Raw genomic sequence first — 16,051 nt, forward strand, 5'->3', positions numbered from 1 at the left:
CAAAGTTGGACCTGGTTTAACTTGTGTGTAGAATGAGGGAACTGGTGTAGTACCGCATGGACATGATGGTTTGAACGCGGTAGCTCAGAACTCAGATCTTTTTTCTTCTGCAGTCTCAGTGACTTCCTGAAATGTCTTCCAGGTGACCTTCAGCTGAAGGACCGGCGGCTCACAGGTGTGTACGACCAGAGGGGTCTCTTTATGTTTACCATTCACTGTGATGATGTCATTTCCTGCCATTCGTAGTTTCCACCTGAGGTCTAACGACCAGAGACGGCCCAAACCTTCCTTGGATGTCTGAGTGACGTGTGGCGGCGCTTGCCGTCCGTCAGGACTTCCACATGTTTTAACCTGGGTCTTCTGTCCTTACAGGTGGACTAAGCCCCACCCCTGCTGCTCTGGGAGTGAAGTTCACGTACCAAATATGTTGTGCAGATTTTGTTCTTTGAGGAACTTGGAATCCAGGTTGTCAATTGTTGTTTTTAATAAAGATTCTTTCAACAATCTTTTGTCCTTTCTCTACATCAAGGTTCTTAGAGGGAATAGTGTTAATTGGTTTTGGAACCATTCTGAAATGTGGTTTAATTTTCCTTCAGTCTGTCATACATGACTAGAACTAAACTTTTGTCTAAACCTCGTCAAAGGTAATGGCATTGATTGAACCAAAGTCCTAAGAATTGTCTACACCTACAAAGCTGACTTGATGGCACCTTTAAGTGGTGACATATAGGACCAAAAAGGCGTGAACGAGCTGTTCAACGTTGACTGGAGTCTGAAGACCTTAAAGTACAGCAGCACCTCTTTGTCCTATAGAGGCTGGAACAAGTCCAGGTAGAAGGTGGAGCAGATCTACAGCTCAGTAAAGATCCCCTGACCTAGTGGATGAAAGTCTGCTGCAACAACTGCACTAAGATCAAGTGGATCTCATTCCCAGGAGGAATTCAATTACAGTCTCTATCATCTTTAATCTTTTGTTGGAATTCCTGGTCTCATTTTGGAGTTTATTGACTATCGCTAGAACGGTTTTCTAGACCTGCAGGATAGAAAGTTCAAAAGAATTATAATTCAACAGTTCCTGTTGAAAGCCATCCCATCATCCACATGCATACAGTTGCCTTACAGCCCCTCACTGACAGTGGATGTATCAGGAGCAGGGCGGGGAGCTTGTGGCCCGGTGATCCGATTATGGCTTCTGTGTAAGGAGTACAGACATTTATCCCATTTTTTTTTTTTTACTGCTCCTTATCAAAGATTTGAAGAAATACTCAGTTTAAATTGTTTTTATATAGAAAAGCCATGTGGGGAAAAAAAATCTGAAATGTTTTCTACGTGGAAGTATTTCGGCCTCTTCACACAAGATTTCAAAATAAAGCCTCTTTACTGCCTCTTTACTGTTCAAGTCTTGTCATTTCTTTAAATCTTTTTCTTTAAATCTTGGCTTACTTCAAGACTCACTTTTGAACAGTTTAACTGTCCGCTAAGAACTTCAGGACCCGCATTTCTGCGCAGGCGCGTCGCAATTTTCAGTCTCCTTCGTTTTGACCCTCGTGGGTTTCCGTAGCCACCCTTGCTGTCAAAACAGCGTCGCGTCGGCGCCGCGGCGGAAGCAACGGGATGATGGCAGCTGTTCATCCTCAGGTAATCGACTCTGTTTATTCAGAACTCTGCTGCTGGCCAGTTTAGCACGTTTAAAGACGTCACCGCGGCTAACTTTCAGGCTAACGCGTAAACTAGTAGCCGCTCTCCCGACGTGGCACTCTGGGTCAGAAACGTGTTAACTGCTTCGAGGCTTCAGTTTGTGTCCACTGGTCCAGAATTGGTCTGTTTTAGCCGCCGTGAGGCGCTTTAACCCACTTTGAGGAGCCGCTGAGACCTGCTGCTATTTCTGCCTCCAGGACGACCTGCTGAAGATGACCCACAGGGAGAACTGGAAGTAAGTCCCGCCCCTTTCCCCGTCACCACCATCAAACCATGACAGTGACTGAGCTCTGCACCGTGTCCCCGCAGGCTGCAGCACGAGCGCCTGCACCTGAAGCACCGCGGCCACGAGGCCATGCACGCCGAGATGGTGATGATCCTCATCGCCACGCTGGTGGTGGCGCAGATCCTGCTGGTGCAGTGGAAGCAGCGGCACCACCGCTCTTACAACGTAAGGGCCCCCACCCACAGCTGGTGGTCTCACCCCAGACCAGAGGTCCCAGGGCCCCCACCCACAGCTGGGGGTCCCACCCCAGACCAGAGGTCCCGGGGCCCCCACCCACAGCTGGGAGTCACAGCATCCCCATACATAGCTGCGTCACGTAGGTCATTTAGCAGACTGACCTTATCTCTAAGAGGACGTTTGGTCCAATCCCACAATTCTGCGCTGTCATTAGTGACGTGATGTGGAATGACAGAAGCATCAATGCGCTCAATGGCGTTTTGAATGTAGAGCCCTAAACAGACTTAGAACTGGTGCGTAAACGTTTACGAGGGTTTACATAGACTTTTCATTGGAACAGGTCACAGAAATCTGGATACTTACTGGAATACAAATGTTTTCTTTATCGGTTGTTTCAGACACCCATTTCTGATTTGTTTTATTTCTCTTTATTGGTTGTAAGATCTACTTTAAGGATACAACTAGATTCAAACGATTCAAAGAAATATGGACTAATTTTGGAAAATGATCTTTATTTCTGTAATAAATCTTTTGTAAATGTGGTTTCACTTGTGTCGTCCATCAGTTTTCTTGCAGTTATAACAAAGCAGTAGCATACTGCAACCACAAGAGGGCGCAATCCAACCCCTTATGCTCACTGATGGCTGGAAGCTGATGCACATCAATAAAATAGTATAATACCACAAATAGTGATATATAAGTTACTGTGTAATAACATAGAACACATAAAAAACATTGAAAGAAAGATAAAAAACATTGAATAACATTTATTAATATGTTTGTAGTGTAATAAGGTGTAATAACAGCATATTAATATGTACTTAGTGTATTAATGGTATAATAACGGTGTAATAAAGCACCTGTCTCTCCTCAGCTGGTGACTCTGGTCCAGATGTGGGTGGTTCCTCTGTATTTCACCCTCAAACTGTACTGGTGGAGGTTTCTGTCCATGTGGGGGGTGTTCTCCGTGGTCACCAGCTACGTCATCTTCAGAGCGACCCGCAAGCCGCTGTCCTGCAGGACGCCCAGGTGAGCGGATGTTCTCTCGCTTTCACAACTTTGGGTTTTTAGAATAATAAACTGACTTGACTAAAAACACACATGTTTTTGTTGAAGGAGCAGGATTTTCAAAGTGAAAGCTCATATCAGCAGTAACAAGTAGAACCTGGGATGTTCTAACAGATTTATAGATTATTGCAGTGTCAATCAATTTGCCTGTTTAATTACACTGAGAGCAAATGTATCGGAAAGTTGCTACCGGAACCGTCAGGCCTGCAGGGGCATTTATTACAGCCCGGGTCGCCCCACGTGCCTCCTCTATCTAGAATGAGACGTCCCGTCTGACCCAGCCGTCCTTCACACGTCCTTCCCGCTCCGGGGATCCGAGCCCGCTAAGGCAGCGGTGTTGTCCAACAGCATGTGCTGCTCAGTGGGAGTCCAGGCTGCTCCACTGCTGTTCCACTGCTGTTCCTCCTCACATCTTCATGAGTTTTTCTTCAACCAGAATGGTCTACAAGTGGTTCCTGCTGATCTACAAGCTGAGTTATGCCGTTGGGGTTCTGGGTTACCTGGCCATCATGTTCACCATGTTCGGCTTCAACGTTTTCTTCAGGTGAGTTTCTTCTGGTCTGTGTCAGGAGATTAAAATAATCCAGGATTGCAATACTGGAACAGCAAAACGCTGATCGATCATGAGCAGAGTTTGTCAGAAGGTCCTTGGATCCGGGATGCTCCTGTGTGCAGGATAAAGGCAGAGGACTCCATGGACGTGGGCGTGGTCATGCTGTTTTACGGTCTGTACTACGGCGTCATGGGGAGGGACTTTGCTGAGATCTGCTCCGACTACATGGCCTCCACGATCGGGGTGAAAAGCTGCTCATGCGTCCGCAGACGGAGCAAAGCAAACTCCTCCACTAACTCCCTGCTTTGTCTGCAGTACTACAGTAAGGGAGGCATGCCCAGCAGGAGCCTCTCCAGCGACATCTGTGCGGTGTGTGGTCAGAGGATCCTGGTGGACGTGGAGGAGGAAGGCTTCATCGAAGACACCTACCAGCTCTCCTGCGGACACATGTATCCTCGCACCGTAGATCCAGAAGCCCAACAAACGCCGACTCCAAACCCAAATAACATAAAACAAATCCATCACAAAAAGTTAAAGAAATCCCGGACGAGCCCCCAACTTGTTAGACCACTGTCTAGTGGAGTGTAAAAGGATGTTAACATAACGGAAAGTAAAACTAATGAAATGCCCCAACGGTTCAAAAACTCCCATAAATCCCCAAGATGAAAGTTGTCTGGGACTTTTTTTTTTAAATACAATGATTTCCACAAAGATAACAGAATTAAAAGGTCCAAAGCCTGAAAGAGCAAAGAAGAAGGTTGCTGATGGCTGGGGGTTCCAACTGAAGATCTATGGTATTTAAGTGTTTGCCCAATCAAATACTCCAGACAGTTAAGCACTAATCTACAGACAAAGATGGCAGAAGAAAAGGTGTGTGTTTGGGGGGGGGGGGGGGGGGGGGTAGTTGGGTAGTGACTGTACGTTGTGGGGTTTAGTCAGGTGGACAGAGGGCATGAACGTTTTGGATCACTTTGCTGGTTTCTGCCTGAACTTACCTGCACAACTTCAGATTCCATGAGTTCTGCATCCGTGGCTGGTGCATTGTGGGTAAGAAACAGACGTGTCCGTACTGCAACGAGAAGGTGGACCTGAAGAGGATGATGAACAACCCGTATCCTTTTCTGTTCCTGAGCTCTGACAGCCTTTACCTCCAACACCGAAGCATTCATTATGATTTCTAGAGGAAGTTCTCAGCTGCCCTCCTTATTTTGCCCCCTAGCTGACAGGAAATTGAACCTGTGAATGAAACGCTGTCCTTAACTCCTCGTCTGCCTCCAGCTGGGAGAAGACCCACGTCCTGTACGGTCAGCTGCTGGACTGGCTCAGGTATTTGGTGGCCTGGCAGCCCATCATCATCGGCGTGGTCCACGGGATCAACTTCTCCCTGGGCCTGGAGTAGAGCCCTGAGGAACACCGCTGTGACTGTCCGGCGTTGGAGTGAGCTCTATAGGACGCTGATTCCCGGTGCTGTTAGTGTGGATGCCGACGTTTCCTCTGGTGGATTACCCAGAATCCCCCAGGTTTCAGGATTCTGCCAAAGTAAAGAGAAACTTTCCGGGCTGAAACTGTTTTTCTTCGGGCTGATGCCCTTCGTGTGTTTTTGTTTGCTCGCTCCATCTGCAGAAGTTCTCTTATTTTTCATGAACCGTCACGTTTTTTTGCCAACCTTTGATAAACGAAGTCGGACTGAAAAACGGTCACATGATCAGACAGCTTTACACGTTATGAAGGTTTCTTTAGTGTTATGCTATAATTTTATTCATATCACGTCTGTTTTAGGGCTAATTTATTGTTTGAAATGCTTTACGTGTCATCAGCGGTGGGGAAAAAAAGATTTGTTTTTAACCATTGTTGTATTTAATAAAACTTTGAAATTATTAGTCCTGATAATTGTGCTATCTTAGATGACCCCACTCTTACTTTGTCGTGTTCTCCCTACCCTGACAAAGGTGGATAAAGGTGGAAAGATTTCATGTAATCCATGGACACCAGTGAAGATCACAAATCATTGAAGAAAAAAGGTTCAGAGCACTGTCTAGTGGGTCTACATGACCCAACTCCCAATGGTAAAGTGCCTAGGATAGCACAAGGGTTACATTTCATAACTATAATAATCTAATTTATCGGGACTTTGCATTAAACTCAACGCTCCAAAAGTGTGTCGAAGGCTGTTTTAGAGACCCACTCCGATAAAAATGATGTTTTTGTGGCATTTTTCTGACGATGGAGGACATCAAGAAAGAATCTTTCTGTATTCAAATAGTTGTGAATGAGTAGCAGATGAATGAATGCCGTTTGAAAAAGTTTATCTATTCTTAATGAAACCCGTATAACGAAACGACAGCTCCCCCTGGAGGCCGTTTCCAGCATGATTGAAACACTCGGAGATTCAGTTTTAGGCTAAACTGGGGAATTTTGTGTTTGTTCTCTTAGGAAATAAATTTGTCCTTTAAAGCGTTCTACTCTCCCCTCAAAGCATTACGAAGACTCCTCCAGAATTCCTCCCTCTGCGCCTCCTCTCCAGGCCACTCCAGGTATGTGGTGGAGCTCATCAGCTTGCGGAGTTTGCAGAAACGCTTGGGGACGTCGTCTTTGGTCATCGGCTCGAGCAGGATCAAGATGGCCGCATCTCCGCCGGCGTCAAAGAGGTGGAAATGGGAGAAGTCCAGCTCGTAGCGACACCAGGCCGACCTGACGAAGTTCTCAGAGAGGACAAACACAGTCCGCCGACTTCGCTCGATGGCGCTCATGATGTTGTCCTCGATCCACCGGCCAGGAAGGAAGTCCCGTTTGTGGAGACAGAGAGTCAGCGGCTGGAGAGAGTCACTGCTGCAGAGGAGATCAACAGGAAGCAACATACTAAGAGGTTGTCTGTTCCAAGCCTATAAAGACTTGAACATGTGGAAGTTAGAAAAGAAGGACCAACCTCGGCTCCTCCAGCTCCGGTACCAGGAAGTTCTCCACCCAGCTGGCATCTCTGTCGTTGTAGGAAACAAAGGCGTCAAAGGAAATCAGAGCTTCAGATTCTTCATCGTTTCTGCGTCTCTGTCGCTGCTGGGAGCTACGCTTGGCCTTGAGCCACGCCCAGATCATCTTCAGGTACCAGAAGACGTGAAGCCGCCACAACAGGACGCACAACAAACTGCCGAGGAGCAACGCCACGCCACAACTCACAGACACAAACAAAAGCTGATGACACTCCAGGATGGAGAGGTGGACTGTGCTCACAGACTCCCCCTGCAGGTAGAGAGGGGAGTCGCAGCGGTAGCTGTCCTCTTTATCGGTCAACGTGGCGTCTCCGCCTCCTTTGAGGAGCGACTGGAGGAAGCCGACAAAGTCACAGGAGCAGATGAACTTGTTCTGGCCTGCCTGCAGTTTATCCAGCCGCCTGTATGACTGGAGGTCCGAACGACCAAACAGGTTCAGGGTGTTGGACTGGAAGGAAGAACGAGACCAGACATTCAGAAATGCAGAAGCAGGAAGGAGCCGGAGTGTGAGAACGGACTTGTTTCCCACCCATATCGCCAGCGTTTGCAGATTAGGAAAGAGGCGTCCATCAGGAAACTTCAGGAACTTGTTCCCAGAGAGGTGGAGCTCCCTCAGCAAAGGCAGGGTCACAGTGAAGCTTCTCAGATCATTGTTGCTTAGATCCAAAACCTTAACAGCAAACAGCAAAGTCAGAACCGTGCATGGCTATAGGGTGAAATGGTCTATAAGGACTAAGGGTTCACGCTGCAAGCATCACCTCCAGGCTTGTGGAAAGACACGGCGTTGTGGTCGTCAGCTTGGCACTGGAGATGTTGAGGTGTCGCAGAGTGGCGGGCCAAGCGCAGCTGGGGGGCATGGAGCTGTAGCCGCTTCTGCTGATGTCTAAGTGGGTCAGTTTGGTGAGTCTTGCTGCCAGCCGGCTTATCGTGGGCAAAGACTGGACAGGGACGGACAAACCTTCAGACCGTTTAAAACTCAAAGTTCATGTAGACTTTTGTGAATGTTCTACCGACACCTTCAGGTTGTTTCCACTTATGTTCAGAACTCTGAGTTCCGGCAGCGTTTCTTCTCCGTCGCACAGCATGTACCCCAGAGTCAGGTCTGTCAGCAGGTTGTCCGACATGTCCAGGTATTGGACCTCCTTCATCAGTCTGGTTGAGTAACAGGACAGTAGAAAGAGCTGGATGCAGAAGAGAGACAGAAACAGAATGAGGACAACATGGGTTTGAAGGCTCCAGTCCAACTGAGATGCTACCCTGAAGACTGCATCCATGTAATGCATGGTTTGTATTTCAAAGAGATCCACCGTCGTGTCAGTTGTGCGTTCTAGTTCATACTAAGGTCGGCCAGTTTCTTTGGCGACCGTCGCTGTAACTGCAACGAACGTTTGAGTGGCGTTGGATGACGCGATTGTGTCCGAGGTTTCAGTGGTTTGGTATTTTCACCGTGGATGACATGTGGATCATACACTTGCTGCTCTGGCAAACGCACAGGTCCACCAAGAGGCAAGAAGTCCACGAAACAGAATTAGAATTATACTATATATTTATATTATGATAATTATTGAATCCAAATTAGTATAATTACTAATTATGCTAATTATTTTAGTTATTTTATTCTAATTATCTTAGTATTAAACAAAAATAATTGCCCTCTTTGTAGCTCTGTACTCCTGCATGGAAGTATCATGGAGGTTTCTGAATTTTCTCACTTCTTCAATTAAGTTTGTCAGTTTTCTGGATGGAGTTTGCTTCACCATCGCATGTTCTAATCACTCAAAACAAGCACATGGCACAGTATGCACGCAGTTGTAATATGTTCATAAAATGTTAGTCATGGATGATGTCATCAGCGTGCAACACCTTTCACAGCGATTGGGGCCCTGAAACCATCGCAATTTCAATTTTTTCAGTTTATTTCTTTTAAGTTTCAGAAATCAGTAAAAACAAAAAAATTTCACCCAAAAAGATCTCCCAAGGGTCCATAAGAATAAAATACACAGATTTTACAAAATCATGAAACGATTTCACAAACTTCACAAAATAATTCATCATATTTACATTAAAGCTACACATGTTAGAATAACCGCAGCAATCATGTCCATGTAGCAAAGGTTGATGTCGTGGGATGGTGTGGTACGTTTCATGGATATTCTAATGCTACTTGCTTTAAACGAAGGTCTTATTGAGGTTTTTCAGGTTAAGTTCAAGTCAAATCAAAACAGCACTAACACAGTTTCCCCATGAATCTCACATTGTGTTTTCACATCCGTCAGCTTAATAACAGGAACCATGAACCCCAGAAAAGATCTTGTTAGGTCAACAATGCTGGAATAAAGACTGGAATTACACGAGTAGATTACTGAAGAACCTTGTTCTGTTAGGCCAAAGCTTAAAACCAATAAGCTCCTTTGCTGCACACACCAAGTTTAACACAACAAGAATGTCATGAATTTACCTGGGAATTTATGAACGACAGTTTCCGCTGGTTCTGGACCAAAAAATACAGGTTTCCAATCAGGAAAAATGTGAACACATCCTGCAGCACCAGGTTCCTGACCAGGAATTCATCCATGCTTCTCAGGTCAGTCCAGTTTGCACGAGTCCACCTAACAGCATGAGTTCATCCTCTTAGAAAACACTTTAAAAAAACACAAAGCTGTTTCTCTCTACCCACTTCACTTAGTTCAGTCCAAACCCCTCACTGCCCAAAGGCCGTGTTGCACAGCCACAGCTGCCACAGCTGTGGTGATTCTCTCCTCTACATTTGGTGCAGATGGTATGGATGAAAACTGGTCATACGTGTCAAAAGTGGGAAAAGTTATGGTCTCACGGGAAATTTTCACCGATGTATCACGAATGAACCACGTTAAAACCACAGAAGTACAAATAAACCACGCAAAGAACACGTAAACCACCGTAAAACACCAACCATGCGTGATTATTACGCTGTTTACATGTAATTCATTAGTGATTCATGTGTCAGTTATATAATTTTAACATATGTGCGCCGTATACGTGATATAAAAGTTATACATCGGTGGTTCATGCGTGAAAAGTCCATTAGACATACAGTACAGACCAAAAGTTTGGACACACCTTCCCATTCATTTGAATGAGGTGTGTCCAGACATTTGGTCTGTACTGTATGTGGAACAGTCGTAGGAAGACACAAATTTGTGTATGCATCTTTATAATTGCGCAACATTTTTGTAATAATTGTGTATAAACTATGTAAAATACATGTAAAAATACAAGTCAACCGACCAAACAGTTTGACTCCAAACTGAATTCACGTCTGGCCCGTCGGCCAAAACCTTGACGGACATCTGCACACATCAACAAACGCAAGAAACAGTTAAATTACGTCAATCACGCATGAATTACGACATTACATAGGTGGAAAATGCACAAAACGAACGTAGGGGCTGTGTGACACGGCCTTCAGTAACATTTCTGGATAGAAGTTGATGTTCTTCCAAAATGATCATTTTTATCAACGTTTCTTTAGAAACACAGTAACTGATAAAAATGTCTTTGTTTCCTAACAAAAATTAGGACAAACGTTTGAAAAGAGTTTAGTTTTTCTGGCCAAAGCTTTGCCCTCCCTGATCGCTTCCTCCTCAGGGTTCCAGCTGGCAGAACATGGTTTATCAGAGTCAGCCACACCCACCTTCCTTCCCCGGTCACAGTCAGACCGTCTATGGACAGAGAGGTCAGGGGTGACCCGTTAATGGCCGTCAGGAAGTCGACCACCGACTCATCAGAGATGGTGACATTCCGGAACGACATGTATCTGATGAAAGACGCCACAGAACAACTTTATGCTGCTTTTCCAGAAAAGTTTATTTTCTCAAAAGGGACTAAATCTGAGTCTGTTGGACCTGATCCTGTTGATGTGTGTGTCTCTGAAGACCTGAGCGGGAATTTTTGACGTCAAATGGACGTCTTCCAAAGTCAAGTGCGTCTCAGGACTCAACACGTCATTGAGGACAGCTGAGACCAAGGCCGGGTCGGTCAAAAAAGGTCTGTGAAGGTTTAAGGTGACGCCACCCAGAGGCCAGATCTCTGCCAAGGTACCACGTTCATATCTGCAGAGCCAAAAGAGAAAACTTCAGTGGTTTTTGTAAAAAACTGGAACATTTTAATAACATTCAGAGAGTTTGAATGTGGAATTTTAAAAATGATGCCATATGAACGGTTTAGATGGACATCAAAGCCCCTTTTCTGCATCCAGTCTTCTGACCAACAGCTTCCAAATTAGATTACTTTTACCAATACTTCAATGAACATGTCCATTGTTTGGGTCACTGATGTCTAGGTACTGTTCTTCCAAAGGAGCCGAAGCCCCCAAAAGCCCCCGAAAGGAATTCAGTAACTCAATTCCTCAGAAGTTTGTTTGGGTCAATCACCTCCAGTTTCCCATTTTTTCACTTTGTTTTGATTCCACCAACTATTCCGACAAACCTGATCAGATTGTTGGCGCGCACGGTAAGTCGGTCCAGCTGAGTGACCCCTTTCAGGTCTCCTGTCTTCAGTTCTTCCTGAACCGGACCTCCAAACTCCAGGATCCTCAGTCTGACGAGTCCCTCAAACAGAGGAGAAGAACCCAGACGACTGCAGGAGAACAAGGAGAGGATAAAGAAGCTCCTCAGGACCTCCGAGCTTCATCGTGGAGCTCTTCATCTCCTCACCTGTACGGGTTGTTGAGCAGGTTGAGCTGCTGCAGAGCTCCCAGCTCGCTGAACCACCGGGGGTCAAGGACGGTCAGCCGGTTGTCGGACAGATCCAGCTCCTCCAGGCTCCACAGGGAGTCGAACGCTGATGGATGGATGGAGGACAGTCTGTTCCCTGGAGGGAAAACGAAACGTTTGTGTGAACAAATGAAATCAAGGCTGAAGAACGAACGCCATCCGTGTTACCTTGGAGGTCCAGAACCCTCAGGGATGCATGACCTCTCAGGTCGTCGTCAGTCACTTCAGAGATGTTATTGAAGGAGAGATCCAGAACCAGAACATCATCCGTAACTTTAGGAACCCGGGTGAACCCACTAAACGAACAATTGCAGCAGAGCTGGAGGTCACAGTGAGCGCAGGACTCACGGCCATCGTTTGTGTTTGACCTCTGACCCCAACACACAGCAAGGTAGAGGAACATGGGACACAAACGGCTGACAGAGCGTCTCATTCTGCAGAAAAGAGAGGGGAACCATGAGAGACAGGAAATGATATTACCAGAGTCCAGTCTGTGGCTGGAGGCCTGTGATGGAGGTGAGAGGTAAGCAGTGAGGAAGCTGAAGAACGGCGTCTGCTGTGGGCAAACGACAGATGCTAACGACACTAAAGATAAGTTAGAGCCAATGCATCCAGGATCATTCATAGAAACAGGAAGATGCTGCTGGATCCACGCCGGCGCTCATGTGTGGAGCAGACAGCCGCCAAAAACCCACCAGTTGGTCCAACCAGAGCCACTCATGGTCCTGGTGAGGCTTCACAAGAACAACAGGCCTAAAACCCTGTGAAGCCTGAATGAGGGGTCTGGATGGTTGTGATTTGTTTGAAATCTGTAATGAAGTTTAAAAAGACCTGCAAGGACTTCTGAGCCACATGTTCGACTGCAAAACAAAGATCAATTAGTTTTTTTGTTTTATCTTCCATCTATTAAAATGAACGTCTCCGCTCTGCTGTTAATGAAGAAATCCAGAAAAACCTTTTCTGATTTATGAGGAAAGACACTCAGGAAGTGGGTTTTTTGGGAGACTTGTTCTTGTTCCAAAGGCCTTAGTCACATGACCCCATCCAGGGGGTGGGTGAGGTATTACCAGTACAAGAGCTGTGGGTTTTTGGGTTTCCGGGTCTTTGGAGGGTCATAGAGAGGAGCAGTTGTATCTTATAGGGAACGCAGGTGTGTCTCGCAGTTCCCTTGAGCCTCGTTTGACCACAAAACAAGACGTCATGCGTTATGTAATGACATACAGGTGATGCTGTCATACGGTGTCCTAACGCCACGTTCTAGTCGATGGCGGGGTGCGCGCACTGGCGTGTAAAAAATAAAAAGAAATAGAAAATTGTAGATAGTTTTATACAGAATGATCACAAAGTGAGAGAGACTACACCTTTAAAAGTACTGAATGCACAGAAATGATTAGATACCGATGTAACTGAACATGAGAAGAGCGTTTAAAACCACAGTCACTGTTGAACAAAGAAGAAATCCTTTGATAAGAAAGTGTTTTGGGGAAGACGAGGTGGAAACTCAGCTGCAGTCTCCGTGTCATCAATGGTCTGCAGTCTGACCGCTGTCGGGTGTTAGAATTAGAAAGACGGGAAAATACAGACAACCCATCAAAACAGAACATTCCAACAGATCTGAGAAAAGGTTTCCAATCTTCAGTTTAACAAGACCCTCTTCACTCTTACCTGATGTTTTCCAGATCAGTGCTTTGGGTTTCCACGCTTGAACTGAGGGAACCAAAGTGGAAGAGAGCAAGAAAAGAGGAAGTGAATGACTTTCTGTGTGTCCAATGAACTGGGAGGACACCCAGCTGATGTGTGACACTATCTCTCAATTTAATGCAAAATGTTTAAAAAGATATAAACATTCAATTCAATATGTATTTTTAACATTTTAAAACCCGTGGAGGTTTTGTAAGGGGGGGGGGGGGTAATATACTCCTCAACTCATCTCAGTTTGATGGAGTCATTTTAAGGACACATTGCAACATCAATCAAATTCAGCAAATCGACGTCTCTGTGAGAAGTCAGGGGGGGCCAAAGGGAAATTATGCAAGCTCTGAAACTACGGTGGCCCTGGAGTCCAAATCTCACTAACAATTCACACGATGCACAAACATCGTAACCCTTGTTCTATCCTAGGCACTTTAACGTTGGGAGTTGGGTCATCTAGACCCACTAGACCAGGGGTCGGGAACCTATGGCTCGCGAGCCATATATGGCTCTTTTGATGGTCACATGTGGCTCGCAGACAAATGTTTAATTATCCTTTTTTTTTTCATTAGACCAGTCCTTCTCGGGCGCGATGCGATCCCAGAGGCGCGCAGTAGTAGCGGTGCTTGGAGAGAAAAATCTGCGCCAGCACTCTCAGTTTACTATTATTTATTATTTCACAGGGTTTGTACCATCTGGAAACCTGTGAACTGCCGTGCCTAAAACTGCGCGCTCCCGTCTCTGAGAAAGAGCGCGCAGTTGCGGAGACGGGATGTGTGAGGAAGAAAGCAGAGGGTGGGGGGGGGGGGGGTTGTGGGGACCGGCAGCAGGTGAATCGCGCAGGGATTGTAAAAACGTAAAACCTGCTGCCTGTCACTCCTGCAGCGTGTGAGTGTGTGTTTGGCTCCGCGTCTGCATGTGATCAATCTGTCTCACATTTACAGAACATTCAGACCTACGATGACGTTTAAAGTCTCAACGCCTGCATGAAGCAGAAACTCACCACGTATCAACCAGACTAGACCATCAGCAAAACAACTACAAGAAATACTCATCATTTATTAGCAACAGCATAACAATGTCATTAAAAAGAATCCACAGACTTATTGTACTTTAAAAGTGTTGAAATTACATCAAATGCACACATTCACTTGTATATTTAGTTTTAAACATATTGTCGCGGACTGAGTTTAACTTGGCTGTTGGGCCGCGTTAAAAGTTCTGGAGTTCATGGAACGCATCGATCAAGCAGAGATCTGATTGGCCCTCAGATCTGTCGCTCAGCCTGTTGTTAGGGTGTTTGGACCAATGGGGTTCAGCTATGGGCCGAATAAGGGAAATGGGAGGGCTGGAGCGGGAAAAATAAAGTTGGGAGACGCGCTCTCGTCTCGGCGGGAGAGACTTAGGAGTTGCTGAGTTAATTGTACGGCGTTTGTTAGGGGTCTGCAGTAACCAGAATAAAGAACCTTAAAATAGGTTAAGTCTCCGTGTCTCAGTGTGGTAAAGGGACACTACATTAATGTATGGCTCTTTCGAAATTACATTTAAAAATATGTGGCGTTTATGGCTCTCTTGGCCAAAAAGGTTCCCGACCCCTGCACTAGACAGTGCTCTGAACCTTTTTTCTTCAATGATTTGTGATCTTCACTGGTGTCCATGGATGACATGAAATCTTTCCACCTTTATCCACCCCACCCCCCTTTATCCAGGGGGGTGGGGTCATCTAAGCACACGGGTTAAAGATCACATTGACAATTAAAAAAGCAAATCAAATATTAAAGAAACAACAGTACATTGTAGAAAGCAAAACAAAATCCCAGAAACCAAAACGTAAAAAAACAAAACGACTAAAAGATTTCAGAAAACTAAAATAATTTCCAGAAAACAAAATTTAATGTTAGAAAAACCAAACAGTAAAAGGTAGTTACTATAGGATTTTGCTGATTAAATGATGTTATCTAGTATCTCTTCATGTCAAACAACATTGAGGTCAAATGATGGACAGATGCCATCGTCCTATAACCCTTGTGCTATCTTAGATGACCCCCCCTTCCATTGAGGTGTTCTCCCTACCATGACAAAGGTGGATAAAGGTGGAAAGATTTCATGTAATCCATGGACACCAGTGAAGATCACAAATCATTGAAGAAAAAAGGTTCAGAGCTCTGTCTAGTGGGTCTAGATGACCCAACTCCCAACGTTAACGTACCTAGGATAGAACAAGGGATACGCTATGTTTCATGGTCCTTACCTTTTCTGGTTTTCTGGGAAAAACACATTTAGGAACATGGAAATGATGATGACGTTTCTCCATCATTATAACTTACAGTTATTTGACATTAAGCGATACTGGATATTGTCATCCAATCAGCGATGTGCCGTAGTACCTACCTTTTCTGGTTTTTCATGATTTGTTTTGCTTTTTTAATGTAACCTGGCCAGACCTCACCTCTGGCCCGTCCCCCAAATCCATCTGGATGAAGATCATCTGCTGGACTATTTAAACATGTAGTTGTAGAGTTAGAGAAGTTCATTCTCTCTATGAGTTCTGGGACATCGCCTGTCTGTCTGTCCTAGTTCTCCTCACAGAGAAGGAGGGTCTAAGGCAAGGTTGACCCGTTTAGTATAGTCTGTTTAGTTTATCAATCAGCCATTGTCATTTATAACTGATTTTATGTTTTGAACATTTAGAGAAGCCTGTTGAGATGACTGCATTTTAATATTGGGCTAAATAAATAAAACTGAACTGAACTCTGGGAAGTTGATAGTAAACATATCAGACTGAACATTAAAGCTTAATCTCACTATGGAGATAATTGGGACATAGACGGATAAT

General features: G+C 45.3%; 2 protein-coding genes and 1 non-coding gene across 5 annotated transcripts; 2 read left to right on the forward strand and 1 right to left on the reverse strand.

Annotated features, from left to right (window-relative positions):
* Nucleotides 1-212: 212 nt before the first annotated feature.
* Nucleotides 213-305, forward strand: LOC111946368 (small nucleolar RNA SNORD14). Its single transcript, XR_002872048.1, has one exon. It is a non-coding gene; the product is annotated as a small nucleolar RNA SNORD14 (small nucleolar RNA).
* Nucleotides 306-1,501: 1,196 nt separating this feature from the next.
* On the forward strand, nt 1,502-5,672 carry rnf175 (ring finger protein 175). Of its 3 annotated transcripts, none has more exons than XM_004079554.5 (9): nt 1,509-1,638; nt 1,896-1,933; nt 2,008-2,149; nt 3,036-3,190; nt 3,666-3,773; nt 3,905-4,025; nt 4,098-4,231; nt 4,792-4,893; nt 5,061-5,672. In XM_004079554.5, the coding sequence occupies exons 1-9, from the start codon at nt 1,615-1,617 to the stop codon at nt 5,179-5,181; spliced, it is 945 nt and encodes a 314-aa protein (XP_004079602.1). In that variant the 5' UTR covers nt 1,509-1,614; the 3' UTR covers nt 5,182-5,672. The 3 variants fall into 3 exon arrangements, with proteins under 3 accessions (XP_011485488.1, XP_004079602.1, XP_011485486.1); XM_011487184.4 differs by having other exon boundaries at nt 1,563-1,638; nt 1,718-1,933; XM_011487186.4 differs by lacking the exon at nt 4,792-4,893 and having other exon boundaries at nt 1,502-1,638.
* Nucleotides 5,673-5,713: 41 nt separating this feature from the next.
* LOC101162959 (toll-like receptor 2) lies at nt 5,714-13,325 on the reverse strand. Its single transcript, XM_004079592.3, has 12 exons — nt 13,189-13,325; nt 11,692-11,957; nt 11,464-11,620; nt 11,237-11,386; nt 10,654-10,860; nt 10,443-10,565; nt 9,228-9,378; nt 7,786-7,950; nt 7,528-7,707; nt 7,299-7,439; nt 6,709-7,217; nt 5,714-6,611 (listed from the first exon to the last, which is right to left on the reverse strand). The coding sequence occupies exons 2-12, from the start codon at nt 11,954-11,956 to the stop codon at nt 6,242-6,244; spliced, it is 2,418 nt and encodes an 805-aa protein (XP_004079640.2). The 5' UTR covers nt 11,957; nt 13,189-13,325; the 3' UTR covers nt 5,714-6,241.
* Nucleotides 13,326-16,051: the final 2,726 nt, after the last annotated feature.

Source organism: Oryzias latipes, chromosome 18, assembly GCF_053564925.1.
Source record: "Oryzias latipes strain Hd-rR chromosome 18, Olatipes_Hd-rR_3.1".
Lineage (NCBI taxonomy): Eukaryota > Metazoa > Chordata > Actinopteri > Beloniformes > Adrianichthyidae > Oryzias > Oryzias latipes.

Bases quoted from the DNA above. Each gene is read 5' to 3' on its own strand.
- rnf175 (XM_004079554.5), top strand. From the start codon at position 1,615: ATGATGGCAGCTGTTCATCCTCAG. The intron at 2,150-3,035 runs GTAAGGGCCCCC...GTCTCTCCTCAG, and splicing joins GGCACCACCGCTCTTACAAC to CTGGTGACTCTGGTCCAGAT. The intron at 4,232-4,791 runs GTATCCTCGCAC...GCACAACTTCAG, and splicing joins CAGCTCTCCTGCGGACACAT to ATTCCATGAGTTCTGCATCC.
- LOC101162959 (XM_004079592.3), bottom strand. From the start codon at position 11,956: ATGAGACGCTCTGTCAGCCGTTTGTGTCCCATGTTCCTCTACCTTGCT. The intron at 7,951-9,227 runs GTAAATTCATGA...TTCTGCATCCAG, and splicing joins TGTCGTTCATAAATTCCCAG to CTCTTTCTACTGTCCTGTTA. The intron at 7,440-7,527 runs GTGATGCTTGCA...TTTGCTGTTAAG, and splicing joins GTCTTTCCACAAGCCTGGAG to GTTTTGGATCTAAGCAACAA.